At 43.5% G+C, this 18,042-nt stretch overlaps 1 protein-coding gene across 20 annotated transcripts in view; it reads left to right on the top strand.

The window, feature by feature from the left end:
* Positions 1-18,042, top strand: part of ATP2B2 (ATPase plasma membrane Ca2+ transporting 2) — a 658,100-nt gene that overhangs the window by 620,067 nt on the left and 19,991 nt on the right. For 17 of the 20 annotated variants that reach the window (XM_077325715.1, XM_077325701.1, XM_077325700.1 and 14 more), the window contains 3 exons: positions 371-582; positions 6,944-7,051; positions 11,270-11,452. In XM_077325715.1, the coding sequence (XP_077181830.1) occupies positions 371-582; positions 6,944-7,051; positions 11,270-11,452 (503 nt within the window). Of the gene's footprint in view, positions 1-370; positions 583-6,943; positions 7,052-11,269; positions 11,453-14,009; positions 14,059-14,252; positions 14,297-18,042 lie in introns of all 20 variants that reach the window. The other 3 variants (XR_013229055.1, XR_013229056.1, XM_077325713.1) reach the window with 2 other exon arrangements.

Genomic DNA, 18,042 nt, shown 5'->3' with positions numbered 1-18,042 from the left:
TAAGACCCATGCTATAAATGAAAGGCCAGAAAAGGGAGCACAGCACAGTGGCTTGGGCAATTAGGAAATGCTGTATTACAAGTTGAAGTGATATTTAAAGCACATGCATGTGACAAAACATTATTACCCAATTTAGGACTCTCAAATCTCTTCCTATTTTTTGTGGCAAAAGCTTGGAATTAGAGGCAGGATTTTAGCAAAGAGGGCTTTCCCCTAAATAGTTGTTTTTAAAATTTGTTGTTAATCATCAGAATCATTATTTGTTGACATGGTGCTGTTATTTGTGCTCTGGAAAGAATGTATGGCTATAGACAGATTGCAAATTGAAACACAAGTTGTGCTTAATGTTCTGTTTCCTATTTCTTATAAGGTGAAAAAATATTCAAGATTGACAGTGGCAGGAATGCCCCACTCCACTCTCCGCCTTCTGAGCATTACACCATCATCTTCAATACCTTTGTAATGATGCAGCTGTTCAATGAAATCAATGCACGCAAGATCCATGGCGAAAGGAATGTTTTTGATGGCATCTTTAGAAATCCTATATTTTGCACTATTGTACTGGGAACATTTGGTGTGCAGGTAATAATTACACATGCCAACACAGCAATGTATTATGTAAGGTCTTTTTCTCCTAGAACTATTCTATGGATATCTAAATTAATTGTGATTTTTTAAAAAATTGCCATCAAGTCGCAGCCCTTCAGGGCATTCAAGGCATGAGGTTTTCGGAGGTGACTTACCATTTATTTATTTATTTTCACATGTATATGCTGCCCTTCCCCAGGGGTTCAGGGTGAGTTACAATACATCCTATATGAAAACAATGGTTAAAAATTTTTAAACATTTTAAAATAATCATTACATTAAAAATACTCAACAGAGCACTCCAGTATGAGGGAGGGGGTGGTAAAGCACTTCAGTAACCGATTATGCACAGGCCAGAATGCCCGTGATGGTGGCGACCAGGCTTTTGAGAAAATCGAGGCCTGGCCTGACCCAGGCCCTTGGAAGACCTGCGTTATGAAAATGCAGATTCTTCCGTAGGCCGGGAACCACTGTGGGTGCAAGCGAGGGCTAGCCCTGTGCATAATTGGAGGACACCTCTTGCCCCTGCCAGCTCCGCGGCTCTGCGGAGATGACAGAGGCGTTCCCCACCCCGACCATGGTGGGAGAGCAGCATGCTGCTCCCCACCATCGTGCAGTGGGGGACCAATGCCCCCGATCCCTCCTGCCACCGCTGCCACAGCAGCAGAGCACTCCCGGCACTTCCGGCCCCACATAGTATGCATGGGGCCATTGTGTCAGCGTAAGCAGCATGCACTGGGGGAGACTCTCCCCCTGGCATACACAGGGAATATTGGGGCAAAACCGCGTCAGCCCAGCGTAGCTGCCACCGTGCATAATGGGTCAGTGTTGGTTACTGCGTGTATGTACAGATGTTTGTTATTTATATCAAGAGGCCAGTTGATATAGGCCTCAACCATAACCCTGTTGGAATAGCTCAGTCTTGCAGGCCCTGCAGAACTGTTTTAAGGCCCACAGGACCCTGATCTCACTTGGGAGAGCATTCCCCCAGACTAGTTGAGGCCAATTTGTCTTCTTTGGAGTCTGGTATCTTAAGCAGATTTTGCACAAGCATAACATGAGGGGGGGGGGCATTGCCTACTATTGTGTAATGACCCTGGTATTCTGTAGTGATTTCCCAACAAAATACTGATCAAGTTCAACCTCATTTAGCTTCCACAGTGTGATGCAAATGGAGCAGCCTGGGCTATCCAGGCCAGGAATTGTGATACAAGTATTTTAAAAAAATTGATCATATGCCCACTATTAAAGGCACCTACCGTATTTGCCGGCGTATAAGATGACTTTTTACCCCTAAAAAACATGCCTCTAAGTGGGGGGTCGTCTTATACGCCGGGTGCACTTCAATTGGGATAGACATAGCTGCCCATAATGGCCTCCCGATGCTTGCCCGGTGCCCATAGTTTAAGGTGACCAGAATTAAGGGACGCCGAGGCGGCAGCGGCTGCGCTCCCCCCCCCCCCCACTGGGCTCACCAACTCTGCTGCTGTCTTGTGAACTCCTCTCGGCTCAGAACTCGCTGGGCCCGCCAAACTTGTGCCTGCGTGCACGCCCCACCTCACTGCGGCAGCGACGAACCCTCCCTCCCACAAAATACTCTGAAGCGGGAGGGGGGAGAGAGAGAGAGCTCCCGATGGGCCAGCCGGGTGAGCCAGTGGCAAAGGAGTGGAAAGGAGGAGGATGTTGGGGGGGGAGTGCCAGCCTCTGCTCCCCTCCCGCGGTTTCTGGTGTTTTGAAGCCGCCCCCATTCAGGAAGAGAGCATATGCAGCCAGCCCGGCATGCAGCCCTCCGCTCGCTTGCTCGCTCCCTCTCTGTTTGCAGTTAAGCTGTTTCAGTTCAATGCACAGAGGTGCCGCCTCTGAGAGAGAGAGATGACCCTCGCCTTTTTGGGGGGAAGGGAGGTAATCACTAATCCGAGCATAGTTTCTTGCTTTCTTTTATTTTTTTATGGCTCTCTCTCTTTCTCCCTCTCTCCTCCCCTCCCCCCTTCCGATGCTCTTTTACATTTTATTTGGTGTGTGGAAGAGGGGGTAGTCTTATACGTCGAGGTAACAAACTCTATATTTTGAGTGGAAATGTTGGGGGGTGGCCCAGTCGTCTTATACGCCGACAAATATGGTATTTTGATTTTTTGCTTCACTGTTTGGTTTCTTGATCATTTCCATTTGATCTATCTGTATCCTCCCTTACATGATCTCTTCTTTTCATGTATTTGTATTATGGAGAGACCTTTATTTTGCTATCATGTGCACCACCTTGAGTCATATGGGAAGAGTGGTATAGAGATTTAATAAATAATAAAATAATAATAATAGTAGCCTTTCTTCTTCAGTTTAGCAGATATCTGAGCCAGGGTGCTGCCACCTATCATATCCTTTATGAAATTCTTGTTATTGACCCAACAGTACTAAAGATAGATCTAGATATGTGAGGCAGCATAACATAAAGTATATTATTAATAAGTAAGCTTGGAATTCTATACCATTATCAAGGACAGAATGGGAATATGCAGCTTTTCTGTGCTCTCTGTGCATGGTCATTTTTGAAGGTGCATTGAGGGACTGGAATGATTATCCCAGTGATTTCTCAGCATTGTCAAGCTAATTTCTCTCCTCTTGCACTCCTGATCTCATCTAGGCTTCCTCCAGCCTCAATTTATAGGCTTATGAATCTCATACCAGAGAGAGAGAGAGAGAGAGAGAGAGAGAGAGAGAGAGAGAGAGAGAGAAGATGATGTTAGGAGGACAGATTCTAGCCAAGTTTTCTCTGTGATCTGCTGTTTTTCTACAGAAAGGATTTTTTTCCTTTTGGCATGGGGAAACATTTAATCATGTGAGCTCCCAGATGCATCCTGTACAGTTGTACAGCCCAGAAACAGATTAGCCTTCTCTCCTGCTGCTGAAAAGAACTAGCCTTTGGCACATTCATGCTGGGAGAATCAGGATGAGCTTTTGTGTTTCCCTTCTCCCACTGATCACAGCATACACATTGAGGTTCCTTTCATCTTGATCATAGAGATGAGCCATGCGTTATTCTGTCACTTAGGAAGAAAAGCAAAGACAACGGCAACTGTTCATTGACTTTAAAAATATTATGCAGGACTTTTATCTTCGTATAGTTTCATTTGCAATATATTACAATAGAGTGGGGGAAATGGCTTCTTGTGGATTTAGTGTCTCTTTGTTGGAAAATTTGTGTGTCAAAATTATGGTTCTGAACCTCTTTGGGGTTTGTTTGTTTGTTTGTTAGATTGTTATTGATATTCTTGCTGATTCCCATGGTAGTTCACAGCCCAATATCTATAGCATTGGAGCTACTCATAGAAAAGGTAGATTCCGCATTCAAGGAAAGCAGCAGAATGTAAGGAATACAGAAAGAAATTGCCTTTGGAAAAATGCCAATCCTACCAAAAATGGGAAGACTGAGGATTGTTATATATATGTCTTGCCCTGACTCTGCTGGCATTGAACTGGAATTAAGAAAGTTGGGCACAGGGACAAGTCTTCTTTATGCCAGGTGGCTATTTGAAACAAAAGAGGCAAATGATGGGTTGCTTGTTTTGCCCTTTTTCCTACCTAAGGATCTTTTGAAAATGACGTTTCCTCCAGTCCAAAAGAGGACTGTTTTGGCCTCCAAATCCATACTCCCATGGCCTTGCTTTATAGAATGCCTTAGAACAGTGGTTCTCACCCTTCCTAATGCTGCGACCCTTTAATAAAGTTCCTCATGTTACGGTGACCTCCCAACCATAAAATTATGCAAGTGTTCTTCTACAGAAATTAAACCGAAACTGACCAATGGCGTAAAGATCCATTGTTCATGATCTTTATACAGCTGTCGCTGTATAAACATAAAAGGCTAAGGCCTAAGTGGGCGGAGAGTGGGCAGGGCCAGCCCAGGTGAGGGCCCAATTGGAAGGCGCTATTCGGCCCTCACCAGGACAGACCAGTTCCAGCCAGTCAGAAGGCACAAAGCCAAAGTTCTGACAGGGCCTGCCCACCCAGCCCAGTCCGGGGCAATCTGGAGACATCGTTGTCAATCTGCCCCTGATCACCACAGGGAGAGGAGGAGTGCTGCCAAGGGGGATGAGAACGGAGGCTTCGACAGGCTATGCCAGCCCTTTTCACCCCAAGGCTGTCCTAACTGTTGTGTCCAACTGTAACTTCTTTTACTTTGCTTCAGAACCCTGAAAGAGCTGGCAGGAGGCTGATGAGTGCTCTCCCCCCCCCTCCCTTCAGGCCTGCTGCGAAGGAACCTCTGACAACCCCTGACTGAGGGGAGGGAGGCATTACTGAGAGCAATGCAGGGGAGTCTGAGGACATGGGGGTGGGCATTCCTTTTGAGGGGGGACTTTCCCCTTCTGCCAAAGAGTTGGCTGAACGGGAGGCCACAGAAAAGCCCCTTCTCAAAATACTGCTCTGGCCGGGGGTTAGACATGGCCGAGGCATGTGTATTTCTTCTTTGCAACTATCTGCAGATTTGAGGCCACTGCACAGCGTTATTCTGCAGACGAAACTGCGGAGGTTCTTTTGTCTCCTGTTTCATCTGCACAACAACCCTGAGCAGTAGGCCTCAAGTTTTTCAATTCAACAACCTGTGTGGGAGGCCTTAAATGTTTCTTTTTTACCACAACCCCGTCCAAAGTAGCCCTTTCTGCCTGGGGAGCTGATCTTTATACTCTGCAGATGAGCTGTAATTCCAGGAGCTCTCCAGGCCCCACCTGGAGGTTGGCTACCCCTGGTTTGGAAATATTCCTAGAGGTTTGGAGGTGGGACTTCAAAATCGTACAATGCCTCAGAATCCAGCCTTCAAAGGAGCCATTTTTGCCTGCAGTTGGGAGGGAGTGGTGCAGGTTTATTCCTCCTGGGCTATGGCCAGCCCTCACCAGCAACTGTTTGTATTCTGGGGTGCAGACAGACAGACCAGCATCAGTCCTGTGAGTCTGGAAAGTGCAGGAAGATCTAAATAAATATTTACAGCCTGAAACTGTAAATAGTGAACAAGTAAATGGCTGGAGAGACATGGGAACTGTTTTGACTTTCTTCAACCTTGGCCTGGCAAATAAAAAAACAGTATAAAAAACCTTACTAAGGTCAAGACTGCTGTGCACAGAGAGACTTCCTCTTAGGGTTGCCAGCTTCCCTCTGAGGCTCTCTACCCCACCTCCCTCATGGGGAATCTGCTATGGGGAGAGGAAGGGAAGATGATTGGAAAATGCTTTGAGACACCTGAGGCCTGCCGGGTCACTGTGGCCCATTCCCAGTTCTCTCAGACCTCTCACAGCCCCACATCCCTCACAGGTTGTCTATTGTGGGGAGACGAAGGGAAAAGGTGTTTCTTTGAGTGTTTGTATGCTCCACTCCCCACCGCCAACTGTTCAACTTGATGATAGCACTAAGGTTCTGGAACTTATACCTAAGGCTCTTCAGGTCTCTGCTCCTAATTCTATTATCCACTCTACCCCCTTCCATGTGCCATAAACAGACTTGTATTCTGTTTTTCATTCTTTCCACCCAGATTAGTTTCCTGATGCATTTTACATTTTTCTCCCATTTCTTTTTGTCACTCTGTTCTCTGTGATGAAGCAGCGCCCCGTACTGCATCTTTAACCCCTTCTTCTCCTTCCTCAGAAGGTGTATTTCCTTAACAAAGCATTTCCTGAATATTTTGGTTATTTCCATTGTTCTGTATCCTCAGATCTGGTCTGTCTGTCCCATCCTTACTTTACAGTCTTATCAGTTCCCATAGTCTCCTTGTTAACCCATGATTTGTCCCAGGTCGGAGAGAATAAACTCTCTGAGCAGATTAATTATGTCACTTCTAATTTTAGAGTGACAACTATTATGTGGTCAGAAAAAAAAAACAATTGTAGTATTATCAGCTACAGTACATTCAAAACCAGAATATAGTAAGTAAAATATGGCTGGGCTTTATTCAGAGCTTTTATGCTGACATTTTTCTTTAGCACACTATAGTTGCAGAGTAGATATGGAATTGTCCTTAGGAAGGAAGGCCTCATTCAGCTAATTTTGTTGATGGCTAAGTAACACTGAAAGAAGCTGGAAATAATTTTGTCATGACTAACTTCCATCATTAGTTTATTTGGAATTTAGATACAAGTTACTTCAGCCAAATGAAAACTATCAGGATATATAGGCCATTTGTCCATAACTCATTACACAATTTTCATACTAATCTCTTGCAGAGATCAGGGTAAAATAATTAAGGAAAATATTAATGTTTAAGAAAAAGTGCTAACACCCACAGAATGTTTTAAAAATCTTAGACAAGCCTCTTTTTCTTTCTTTTGCTAAGTAATGGCATATTTTCTCTCTTGCTGTTTTCCTTCCACAGATAGTAATTGTACAGTTTGGTGGAAAACCTTTTAGCTGTTCTCCGTTACAACTTGACCAGTGGATGTGGTGTGTATTTATTGGACTGGGTGAACTTGTGTGGGGGCAGGTAAGTGTCAGACACCTCCTTAAATTACAAAGGTAATGATAGATTTCTAAATTAAGGATTTATGCTCTTATATTAGAGATTTTTTGTAACTGCTTATAACTTTAAACGCTGACCTATTTTATTATCGATATTAAATGAAATAATGTAAACTAAGCACATATCTGAAAATGTTACAGGTTTGAAATCTACATGAGGGAGGCATCCCAAATCCCTTATTGTAACCCAAACTGGACCCAGAGAAGGGGAAATTAGCTATAAAAGGGTTCCAGAAAGGAATAATGTGAAACCTTTGGTCTATGTGTACCAGTAGGGGTACCCCAGAGTACAATGACAAAGAAAGAGAGTAAAGAGAGATTCCCATCTTTCTGTGTCTTACCTCTGAGGATGCCAACCACAGTTACTGGCAAAACTACCAGACCATGGGCACACAGCCTGGAAAACTCACAACAGCCAAAAGAGGGTAAATTTTGGATCCAGTGGCACCTTTAAGACCCACAAAGTTTTATTCAAGGTATAAGCTTTTGTATGCATGCACACTTCTTCATATACAACAGAACAAAATTTCCTCAGCCATTACATATAGGTAGGGGAGAGGGTTAATTTCCAGGAAGAGCTAATCATATGTGTAAGAAACTGAGTGATTAAAGCTGAGACTGGATTAAGGCAGTTAAGACCTGTGAATGGCACTAAATTAGCATACAGATACAAATAGTTGGCTGTAAATTAGCATGCAGATCTGTTGAGAATAAAGTTTGAGTCCAGGGGCACTTGCAAGTCCCATGTAGTTTAATTCTGGGTTTAAGCAGGAACTGAGAGACTTAACATGACTAGATGTACACTCCTTCAGTTGCATTGAAACAGATTTCTATAAATGTTACATATAGGTGAGAGGGGCGGGGGTTAGTTGTCAGGAAGGGCTCAATAGCGTTAAGATGCACAAGTAACGAAGCAATAAATACAGCTAAAATTGGGATAACACATTTAATATAGTAAGTAAATAGCAGCAAATTGGCAGGCAGATAAAAAAGGAATAACCAAGAGATGTGAGAACTGAGCTTGAGTTCAGTGGCCCCTTTAAGACTAACAACATTCAGTTTCTAGGTATAAATGAGAAATGAGTGACTTGGCATGTGCACTGAGATGAGAAGCCAATATTTCTGTTCCCAGGGAGTATTGTAACAACTTCCTATTCTACCTGATGATGTCTAGAAACAGATGAAGAAAGCCAAAATGGTACCCAGAAAAGCTGCTGCAAGACAGACCCAAAAGAGACAATAACAGAACACCACTAGTGGTCACCTGCAGCTCTCAACTCAAAACAATTAAATGCATCATTGATGCTTTACAACCTCTATTGAATAATGACATTTCTCTTTCACAAGTAGTATGGGGCAGACCTTTTCTTGGTTAACAAAAGGGAAATATCTGTAGGCCCGATGAGGAACTGTAGAGTGGGGTTGTGCGCAGCAGAGTATGAATCGGCCGTTTCAGGCCGACGCAGCCAGGGCCGCGCCATGAAGGGGGGGGGGGGGTTGGGAAGGCACGGACACCAGTGCGTCAGATGGAGTCTGCGTCTCCCCCCCGCAGAGTGGCACTGGCTGCATCAGCTTAGAATGGCTAATTTGGCCATGCACAACCCTACTGTAGAGTGTCTAAAATGATGTAGGCATAAAAAATAACATTATATGTAACCGCTCCGTGGAGCAGTATAAATAAAACAGTAAGGGGTGGGGGGGGTGCTGTCCGGGATGGGGGAGCAACGATTGGCCCCTGGCCCGGGACTGACAAGTGGAGGGCCCAATTGGGAGGCGTTTCACTTGGCGCCTCCTGATTGGGCCCTCTGCTTGTCAGTCCGGGATCAAGGGGCCAATCAGCAGCCACGCACAGCATGGCTGTTGATTGGCCCCTTGCTCCAGGACTGACCAGTTGGGAAGCGCAAAGCGCCAACCAACCCACCCACCCCCACATGCCCCACCTTTGCCCTACAGCGGCCATTCCTGTGCTGGCCGCTGAGAGGTGAGGTAGGCCCACAGGAAACTGGCCCGGGAGGGGAGGAAAAAAGGCCTTCACAGCCCACCCAAGAGCTGGGCTGCCATGTCCCAGATGCACCAGCCCAGCTCCTTCCCCAGCCACGAAGCCAGGAAGCTGGCCTGGGAGGGGGCGGGGACAGCCTGGCCTGGGAGGGGGGGAGATGGCTTCATTGCCTGGGAAGGAGCTGGGTCGGGAGGGGTTGGGGAGAGCCTGGGCAGGGAAGTGGGGAGACCGCTTCGCGGCCAGGGAATAAGCTGGGTCGGTGTGCCGCGAAGCCAGGAAGCTGGGCCAGTTGGGGGCAGGGAGAGCCTGGGCAGGGATGGGGGGGGAGACGGCTTCACAGCAGGAGAAGGAGCTAGAATAGGAGGGGGCGGGGAGAGCCCTCGTAGCGCCCGCTGTATTTCAGGTATAGCGGGCTTAACTACTATATTAATAATACAATGTAAGTTTAAACACCTCAAGTCTTTATACATAGCCTCAGATAATATTGAATCTGATGAACATATTAGTGCCTCAACGCCACTGACCAAATGTGTTTCAGTGTTTCCACCTTTGACAATTGTCGGCAATTTTTTAATACATCATATAATAAATATATAATGTGACTAGTAATTTTTGCTTCTTTACATAGACAGAACCTTAACAGACATAGAAATGGATTCTGTGTGGACTATTAGTCACATGTATGGACCAGTGAGCCAAATGAATGGTGGCCTCTAAATTGTCAAAAACAGGCCCTAGTCAAAGCAAGCATTAATCGTGTCCCAGTTTGCATTTTTAGCATCCACGTTAGTGTTCTCCAATCAAGTAGGGAGCCATATACATGAGGGCTGACTTTGGCTGATCACACCCTGATGAGGTGGAAGAGACTGTTCTTCCTTTGTTCACTAGTCAATGTGAAAGGATTCCTTGGCTACAGTCATCCATGCAACGGTCACCTCCAGATTGGACTTCTGTAACTTGCTGTATGCAGGCCTACCCTGGTCCCTGACCTAAAAATTACAGCTAGTTTAGAATGCAGCTGCTAGGGTCCCCTTGGAAGACCCATATCCAGCCTGTTTTGGCTGCCAGTTGCAGCCCAGATCAAATTCAAGGTTTTGGCGTTAACCTTTAAGGCCATCCACAATCTGGGCCCATCATATCTGCAGGACAACCTATCTTGTTCTCGCCCCCGCAGGGCACTTCACTCTGTGGGTGCAAATCTGTTGGAGTTAACTGGCCCGAGGGAAGCACCCCTGGCCTTAACCAGGGCCAGGGCTTTTTCAGTCCTGGCTCTGACCTGGTGGACTGAGCTCCCGGGAGAGATGAGGGCCCTGACAGTCAGTTCCTGCAAGGCCTGTAAAACGGAGCTCTTCCACCAGGTCTTTGGTGGAGTCCAGTGCAATTAAGATCTGGGCCCCTCCCTGAGCCAGCCAGGTCATTGGGCTATCCCTACTGATATGCCCCCTAAGGCACAGCAATGAAGCCTGTAGAGTTGGGGAAGGATTTTATTTATCACCGCCAATGGTGGGTTTTATTGGGCTTTATTGTTTTAGGGGGATTTTATTGTGGGCTATTGTGGTTACTCACCCTGTGTGGGAGTGGCAGGCTATAAATGCAATTCTAAATAAATAAACATCATATACCTGTTCTGTTAACAGAACAGTGGATTACACTCTATTTTTAGAGCAATATAAAATTATCCTCAGGTGCCAACTCAGATACCAATATAATGTGATTTGTTTATGACTAATTTGATCTGCTTCATGGAGTGATGTTACTGTTCTTATAAGTGGAGCACAAGAAAGCTTAAATGAAAATATTTTTAGAGCGGTACCAATAATATCTTGGTTTCTCCTGGAGACATCTGCTAATCAAGATCAAGGATCCTTGAAGTTAAGGACTATGCAGGTCCTGGAGACCAGTACTGCATCTGTAAACAATTCCTGGCCTACACTTGAAATCTAAATTTTAGTACATCAGAAATCTCTTATTTAGAATATCTGATGGATCATCTGTCCATGCAGAATCCTTCAGATTTTAAGGGAATTTGGGCTGGTAGGACTTACTCAACAAATGACTGTATATGCCTTAAATAAAATTAAACTCATGATTTATTGGTTCTACAGCAAGAATTTGATTTTCATATTCCTTCTATGCATTCAATGTCCATTTTCTTAATTTTTAAAATGTTTACTTCTTTTTCAGGTTATTGCAACCATCCCAACAAGTAGGCTAAAGTTTCTAAAGGAAGCAGGAGGGCTCACAGAAAAGCCAGAGGTGCCTGAAGAGGAGCTGAATGAAGACGTGGAAGAAATTGATCATGCAGAGCGAGAACTTCGACGTGGACAAATCCTCTGGTTCAGAGGGCTTAATAGAATCCAAACCCAGGTATGTTGTACCAAAGAGATGGGGATAAATTTGCTAGTAGATTGTTTCTGGCAATTTGTTCTACATTTTGGAAAGACAATAATACGAAGTATAAGCAAAAACCACATGCAAAGTTCTGTGTGGCTTAGATATGATAGATAAGAGCAAGAGTTGTTCCATTTAGATCCTGAGGAGGTAATGTTCTGCATGGTCAGGCTATTGCACATGTGGAGAATTCTATAATGCTGATATGAATAGAACAGCCCCTGTCTGTGGACCTCAGTGGAGGATGCACTGAAGCTACTGTGGTTATTGGGCTTGGGAGAAACATCATAAAGGACCAAACACAGAATGGATTAGTACTGGACTTCTAGGAATTTGAAATAAATATATTAAAAACTGTTCATATACTGTTAGAGCTATCATTTTGTTCCTTCAAAACTTTAAGTACTGTGATATACTGTGATATAAGTGTTTTCATAGTACATTATAAAATGCGTAGAAACAGAGTAATCTTGTATTACTGTCTACAGCAAAATGAAAATGAAACTGTTTTGTATCAAAACATCTTTCAAAAAACCCTAACATTATTTTTTTTTAAATAACAGATTAGATTTCTACATTGCCAAAAAAACGGAGCTTTGGTATTTAATGTCTGTAACCAACTTTACATTGTTTTAATCTCTCTCTTTACTTTGTCAGCAAAATGTTTGAGAGTTAAAGACTAAGAAAAAATTGCTCAAGTGTTGTAGTATGGATATATTCAGTTTAAATGAATAGGACTTGGGTATCAGTTTGATATCAGAATTCCAGTGGATATTTTGGCATTTATTATAAATCTAGTCTGTAGTTGTTTTTCTAATGAATGTAGATAAAAATTATGCATGAGATATATTTGTGAGTATGTAAAAGAATATGGAAGTAAGTTTAAGATGCACAAGTGATGTATTACTGAGCAACATTGTCACATGAAAATATATGTTTAATACCAATTATTTTTTTGTGTTCTGTGCAAGCATATATGGAAAATTTCTTCAGGGAACCTGCCTGAGTAGCTCACAAAAAACATGCAATATCATAAAGGAATAACATTTATGACCCACCATTCAAAACACAGGAGAGCATAAAGCAAAAAGTCAACTCAAGTTTATTGATATGGTCACAGACCAGAATGAAGATAACATTTTAACATTTTTAAGTAATATAAAATTTTCAATATTCAATGAAATAAACTAAAAGGATGTGATGACAGTGGTTGTATAAAGCAACAGATATATCATGAAGGAGCTTTAAATGGGTCTTTTCTCAGACCAACAGAGTATTTAATGATGTTAAAAGTTCAGTCCCTTTAGTTTAAAAAACAGGGTAAACATTTTGGCCTGGTGTCTTAAAAAAGGAGTGTGGATGTTACGTGAGCCTCAGGGGGAATAACATTTCACAGGCAAGGTAAAAAAAAAAACCTGCCTCTGCTCACCACCTGTCTCACTTCTGAAGGCCCGAATACAAGGCTTGTGGGAAAGGTTTTAGCTGGAAGGCTGGACAAAATGGGAGGAGATGATCCTTCAAGCACCCTGGATCCAAGCTATTTAGGGCATTGAAGAAGAACTATCTCTTTGACCGTTTATGCACTGGAGGTTTCATGCTGTTCTGCAGGCTGGAGTTTTAGTCATGGCAGATTGCCCCACCTCTTCCTACACCCACACGGGGGAGCATTTGGCCTAGTGCACCTAATCCATCCCCGATTTGTGCTCCTGCATGAGAGCTGGGGCAGTGAAGTTCCCAGTGCATAAATGGTTTTTGAAGAGCTTATAAACAAATGGGCAGCTAGTGCTAGATCTTTCAGTGCTGGGATGCTACAATCCTGTCCCTGATGGTAGTCTAATTGCCACATTTTGGATGAGTTTTCAGTCAGTTTTCAAAAGCAGTCCCGTATAGAGCACATTACAGTAATCTAAATTAGATGTCATAAGAGCATGTGTCAGTGTGACTAGATCACAGTTTTCGAGGAGCAGTTAGAGTGGTATATCAGCTGCAAATGAGAAAAGGTGATAAATGCCACAGATGAGATCTAGGCCTCCAACTGTAGGCCAAGATCTAGCAGCACCTCCAAGCTATGAACACGCTTCTTTAAGGAGAGTGTGTAACCCATTCCAGGGCAGACTGATTCTTCAGTCAGTGAGCAGCATTGTCATTAACCCAACACTACCTCCATCTTGTCTGGAATGAGCTTCAGTTTATTGGATCTCAGTTTTACAATTAAAGAAACAGCCGGTTTTCATGTAAATGCTAGCCAATGCAAAAGGAATATATATATATAATCAATACTCAGTTCTGGAAATCATAAAATGAAATGTACAAAAGAAAATGGGGTAGATTGGGATCACTCTGCAAATCTGAATAAGTGTCCACTTTTTTGCTGGGTAAGTTATTCAATACTGAATTGCCTAACTTGGATCAGAACAGTGATTGAGGAGCACTCTCCAAAAGAGAAAATCTGTAATTGTATGCTCAGGTGGGAGTTATTACGATCCCTGAGTCATCCTCTAAATGTGAATTATTTTCTCCCTGGTGGCTATAGGAGGAGTGTTGTCTGTTGACATTTCTGTCAGGATGTCTTTCTGGTTGTGGTGAGTGTAAACAGCAAGGAGCACATATTGCTCTCGGTTCCTCTTGTAGACTGAGAAATAACCTTTAGTTCTTCTGTATACCTTTATCTTCATGATCCATAGAAAATTATTCCTCTTGTTCACTATTTAAAACAAAATAAACAATAATTATGTTTTCTTGCTAACCGATACTCTTCAATTTCCTTTCTACTTAGATGTAGAAGTATTGTGGTAGGAGTTGTTGGTACCTTCCCTACCAGTAAGTTTCTGTCATGTCCCATTCTGCTCCCATTTGTTACCTATCCCTTCTGTATTCATGTGGCATCAATAAGCTATCGATTCAGAAAGAGCTTTGACAGCAGTTTCAACTTGTCCATTGGGGTCTGGGGAGATGAAATTAACAAGAAGCAGTACAGGATAGTTACCATATATATGGAACATTTGGACTCACCAATGCTGATTAGGAGTGCACTGAAAATCCCTGTATGAATTCTGCAATTCATCAGATGAAGAAATTAAAATGTAAAATTAGAATGCTTAACATAGTTGTGAATTGAGTATTTACAGAAACCTCCCATTAGCTTAAACACTCCTGGAAAGACAGAAGAAGACGGTAGAGCAACTCTCCAGACCATTTGTATTTCTAATATATTTGATAAAGCCATTTATGAAGAATATGAAGTACAAATGATTGGACACTTCTGCCTCCACCTGTTTCTCCACCATAGGTGAAGGCAGTGGCTAAAAGAAATCAAGGTTCAACCTGAATTTCCAGTAGACAGGGAATTTTGTCTCCATCATCTTGTTTGTCCCTACAGCAGCTAAAATGACAAACATCCATCTCTTGCCAGGTCCCCAGAAAACTAGAAGTTCAGAGTCTTGTGAACAGAAGAAGAATGCCCCTCCATGGCAAATCTGCTACTTGACTCTGATTTATTCTATCTACACTATGTCCATATTTGCACATCCTGTGCACATCATTGCTTTAAACTTTCTTTGCAGAGATTTCTGAGGAACGGGATTGAATAAAATGATGGATAACAGAAAAAGTGGATTTTGAGACATTGGCTCATTATATTTTTGATAACTATGCCTTCCAAAGACAAATTTTAGACCTGTTTATGTAGACATAAGTAGTTATCAGTTCACTTTGTTTATAAAATATAGTTACTACTTGCTTCTTTTTACTAGCTAATTTATACAAGCGCATCTTATAGAATTATTAAAAATGCCAAGTAACTTTATTGTGTCCTTGTGATAGCAAACTTGTATTTTACTTGCTTCATAAATGTCTAAACCAATGTGAGAAACATAAGGGTCCTTGAGTTCTTTGCAAGGAAGTCACCGTTTCTGAGACAGTGAACATCTGTTTATAATTCTGTACTTCTAAATTTCTTAACAGTGAGGTTCTTTTCTTATTCTAATTCAGTGATGATAGAGAAGCACAGGTGACTCATTTTTCATATCGGTTTCTGTGTGTGTGTAGGAGGAGAAATGTACATTCTGTCTCCTCATGAGGAAAAATGTAGGGAGGAAGAGTGATTCTGTGCCCAAATATGGGATTAAAGAGCAGTTACTTCTTCGGAGGGATGTCTCCTATTTAAAGGGTTGTGGCCATACCTCCCATCCAACCCCACCCCCTGCATCCAATCTATAATAGGGATGTGTCTCTGCCCAGGAGTGGGTTAAGGATTCACAGGGCCCTAGCAGAGTACAATAGCAGCTCGAGCAATCAAACTGGGGGCAGAGGAGCCCCCCACAGTGGTAAGAGGTGTCACTCTATCCTTTGAGAGGAGAAAGGGGGGAAGAGAGACACTGTGACACTGATCCATGGGAGGAAGGCACCATGTGGAGCCAATAGGACATGCTACATGGATAAATCAACCCTGTCCCTGCCTTTTCTCCCCCCATTCCTATGACAATGGCTGATCAACTGGCAGTCTAGGTAGAGCCGGGTGAAGGCAGGATCTTTTCTAGGTGTTCCATCCTTTTCCTTGATGTGTCATTGGGCATTGGGCAGACTTTTGTGACATACCCCTGGCTTCAGACAAGGTCAGGAGTGCCAGAGGGCCCCATGCACACAGTCAAAAGTGACAGTGGGCCCCGTGCACACTGGGCTACACTGGCTGGCCTTCCTTTATGGAGCCGGGGATGTGCTTGCAGCTGAGCTGCCATGCAAGCTGCTGTGTCACTCTGGGGAGGAATAATTCATTTCCAGGCTGCTGCCAGTGTCTTCTCAGGTAGCGGCTAGCTGGTCAGCAGTGATGTGTTTTCCCCAAGAGGTGGGTATGTGCTCACCCTGTGCTTTCCTTGCAATATTTGCTCCATTACAACCTCTTCTGGGATTGTGATAGGCTGTGGCAGCCAAAGGATGTTCAGGGCCTTTACCAGCCCCATTCCTAGTCTACTAGAGTGCCACAGGCTGAGATTTATGGGCTTAGATACAAGGTCCAAGAGCCTTGTGACTTTTAGTGTCATGCTTCTGGCCTTGTCAAGGGTTAACCACTTGCAACAGATAGGGAAACAGCTGATCTTTATACTCTGCAGATGAGCTGTAATTCCAGGAGCTCTCCAGGCCCCACCTGGAGGTTGGCTACTCCTGGTTTGGAAATATTCCTAGAGGTTTGGAGGTGGGACTTCAGCCCAGCAGAGAATGGGATCCATCTTGTCCTCTAATCTTGTTGTAGGGTTGTCTACAAACAGCTGAGAGAGGAGAGTAATGTTCAGTGTTTTGTAATTAACAACAACCAGCAAGTATTCTGCTAATGATATAAGCTATGGATTTGGGAGAATAGGCATCTTCTTTGAACTTTTCCAAAAGGCTTCCAAAGAGGATTTTTCCATAAGAATCCCCCCTTGTTGCATTATGCATAATTTCTTTTGCCTGGGTGGGATATTGCTATAGCCTAGTAACTGTGGAACAGGGTAAGATTTTTTTTACTAATATATAACAGATAAATCTTGCAGAATGAGGGAGACATTTCCATCAAGTAGAGTTTGAGAATGGGTTCCTTTTCCTGTGCTTTTCTAAATGGGGTGCATTGTCCTTAAATCATCAGCTTTTGTTTGTGTCTTTAAAGGAATACTTATATGTTTGTATAAAGTGTTATTTTGTTTTATAGAATAGCCTCTCTGAGAGGGTAAAGAAGGCACCAACTTTGCTGGAATTCTGGTGGGATTTAAAAGGGAACCGTTCTAGTGTGGAATAGAAAAGGAGGGTTGATATAATTTTGGATGTTTGCTGGGAAGCTATCTTTTGAGAAGCACAAAATGTCTCTGTTTCTGCACTAGGACACATAACATCTCTTAGCTTCAATTTGTATTTTGATTGGATGCTGCAAGCTGAAATTTGCTTTCCGCATTTGGGCTTTCCTCCACTCATTTCCCAAGCTGAAATTCACCATATGTTTTCCACATGGAGAGGCAGCCTCCCATGATCCTTTGTTCCCCTTGCCCTTAACAAAAAATTTTTTTTGAAAAATGGTGTCTGCTCGCACCTTTCTTTTAAGGGCTTCATGAGAGCCAGTTTGGTGTAGTGGTTAGGAGTGCGGACTTCTAATCTGGCATGTCAGGTTCGATTCTGTGCTCCCCCACATGCAGCCAGCTGGGTGACCTTGGGCTCGCCACGGCACTGATAAAACTGTTCTGACCGGGCAGTGATATCAGCGCTCTCTCAGCCTCACCCACCCCACAGGGTGTCTGTTGTGGGGAGAGGAATGGGAAGGCGACTGTAAGCCGCTTTGAGCCTCCTTCGGGTAGGGAAAAGCGGCATATAAGAACCAACTCTTCTTCTTCTTCTTCTTCTTCTTCTTAATCGCACCCCTTCATTCCAGCATTCTGTGCTCGCAGTTGCCTCCGCCGAAACACTGTATGTTATCTTTTTAAAAAACCTAGATCATTGCATTACAATACTGCTGCATTGTAACATGCAAGACTGATTTTGGGCAGTCTGGGGATGCTGCCAGCCTGCCCTGCCCAAATCCACTTGGAAGCACACTGTCATGC

This window comes from Paroedura picta, chromosome 3 (genome assembly GCF_049243985.1).
Source record: "Paroedura picta isolate Pp20150507F chromosome 3, Ppicta_v3.0, whole genome shotgun sequence".
Classification (NCBI taxonomy): Eukaryota; Metazoa; Chordata; class Lepidosauria; order Squamata; family Gekkonidae; genus Paroedura; species Paroedura picta.
Note: the sequence above shows the minus strand (reverse complement) of the source record. Positions and strands in the feature narration are given on the sequence as shown.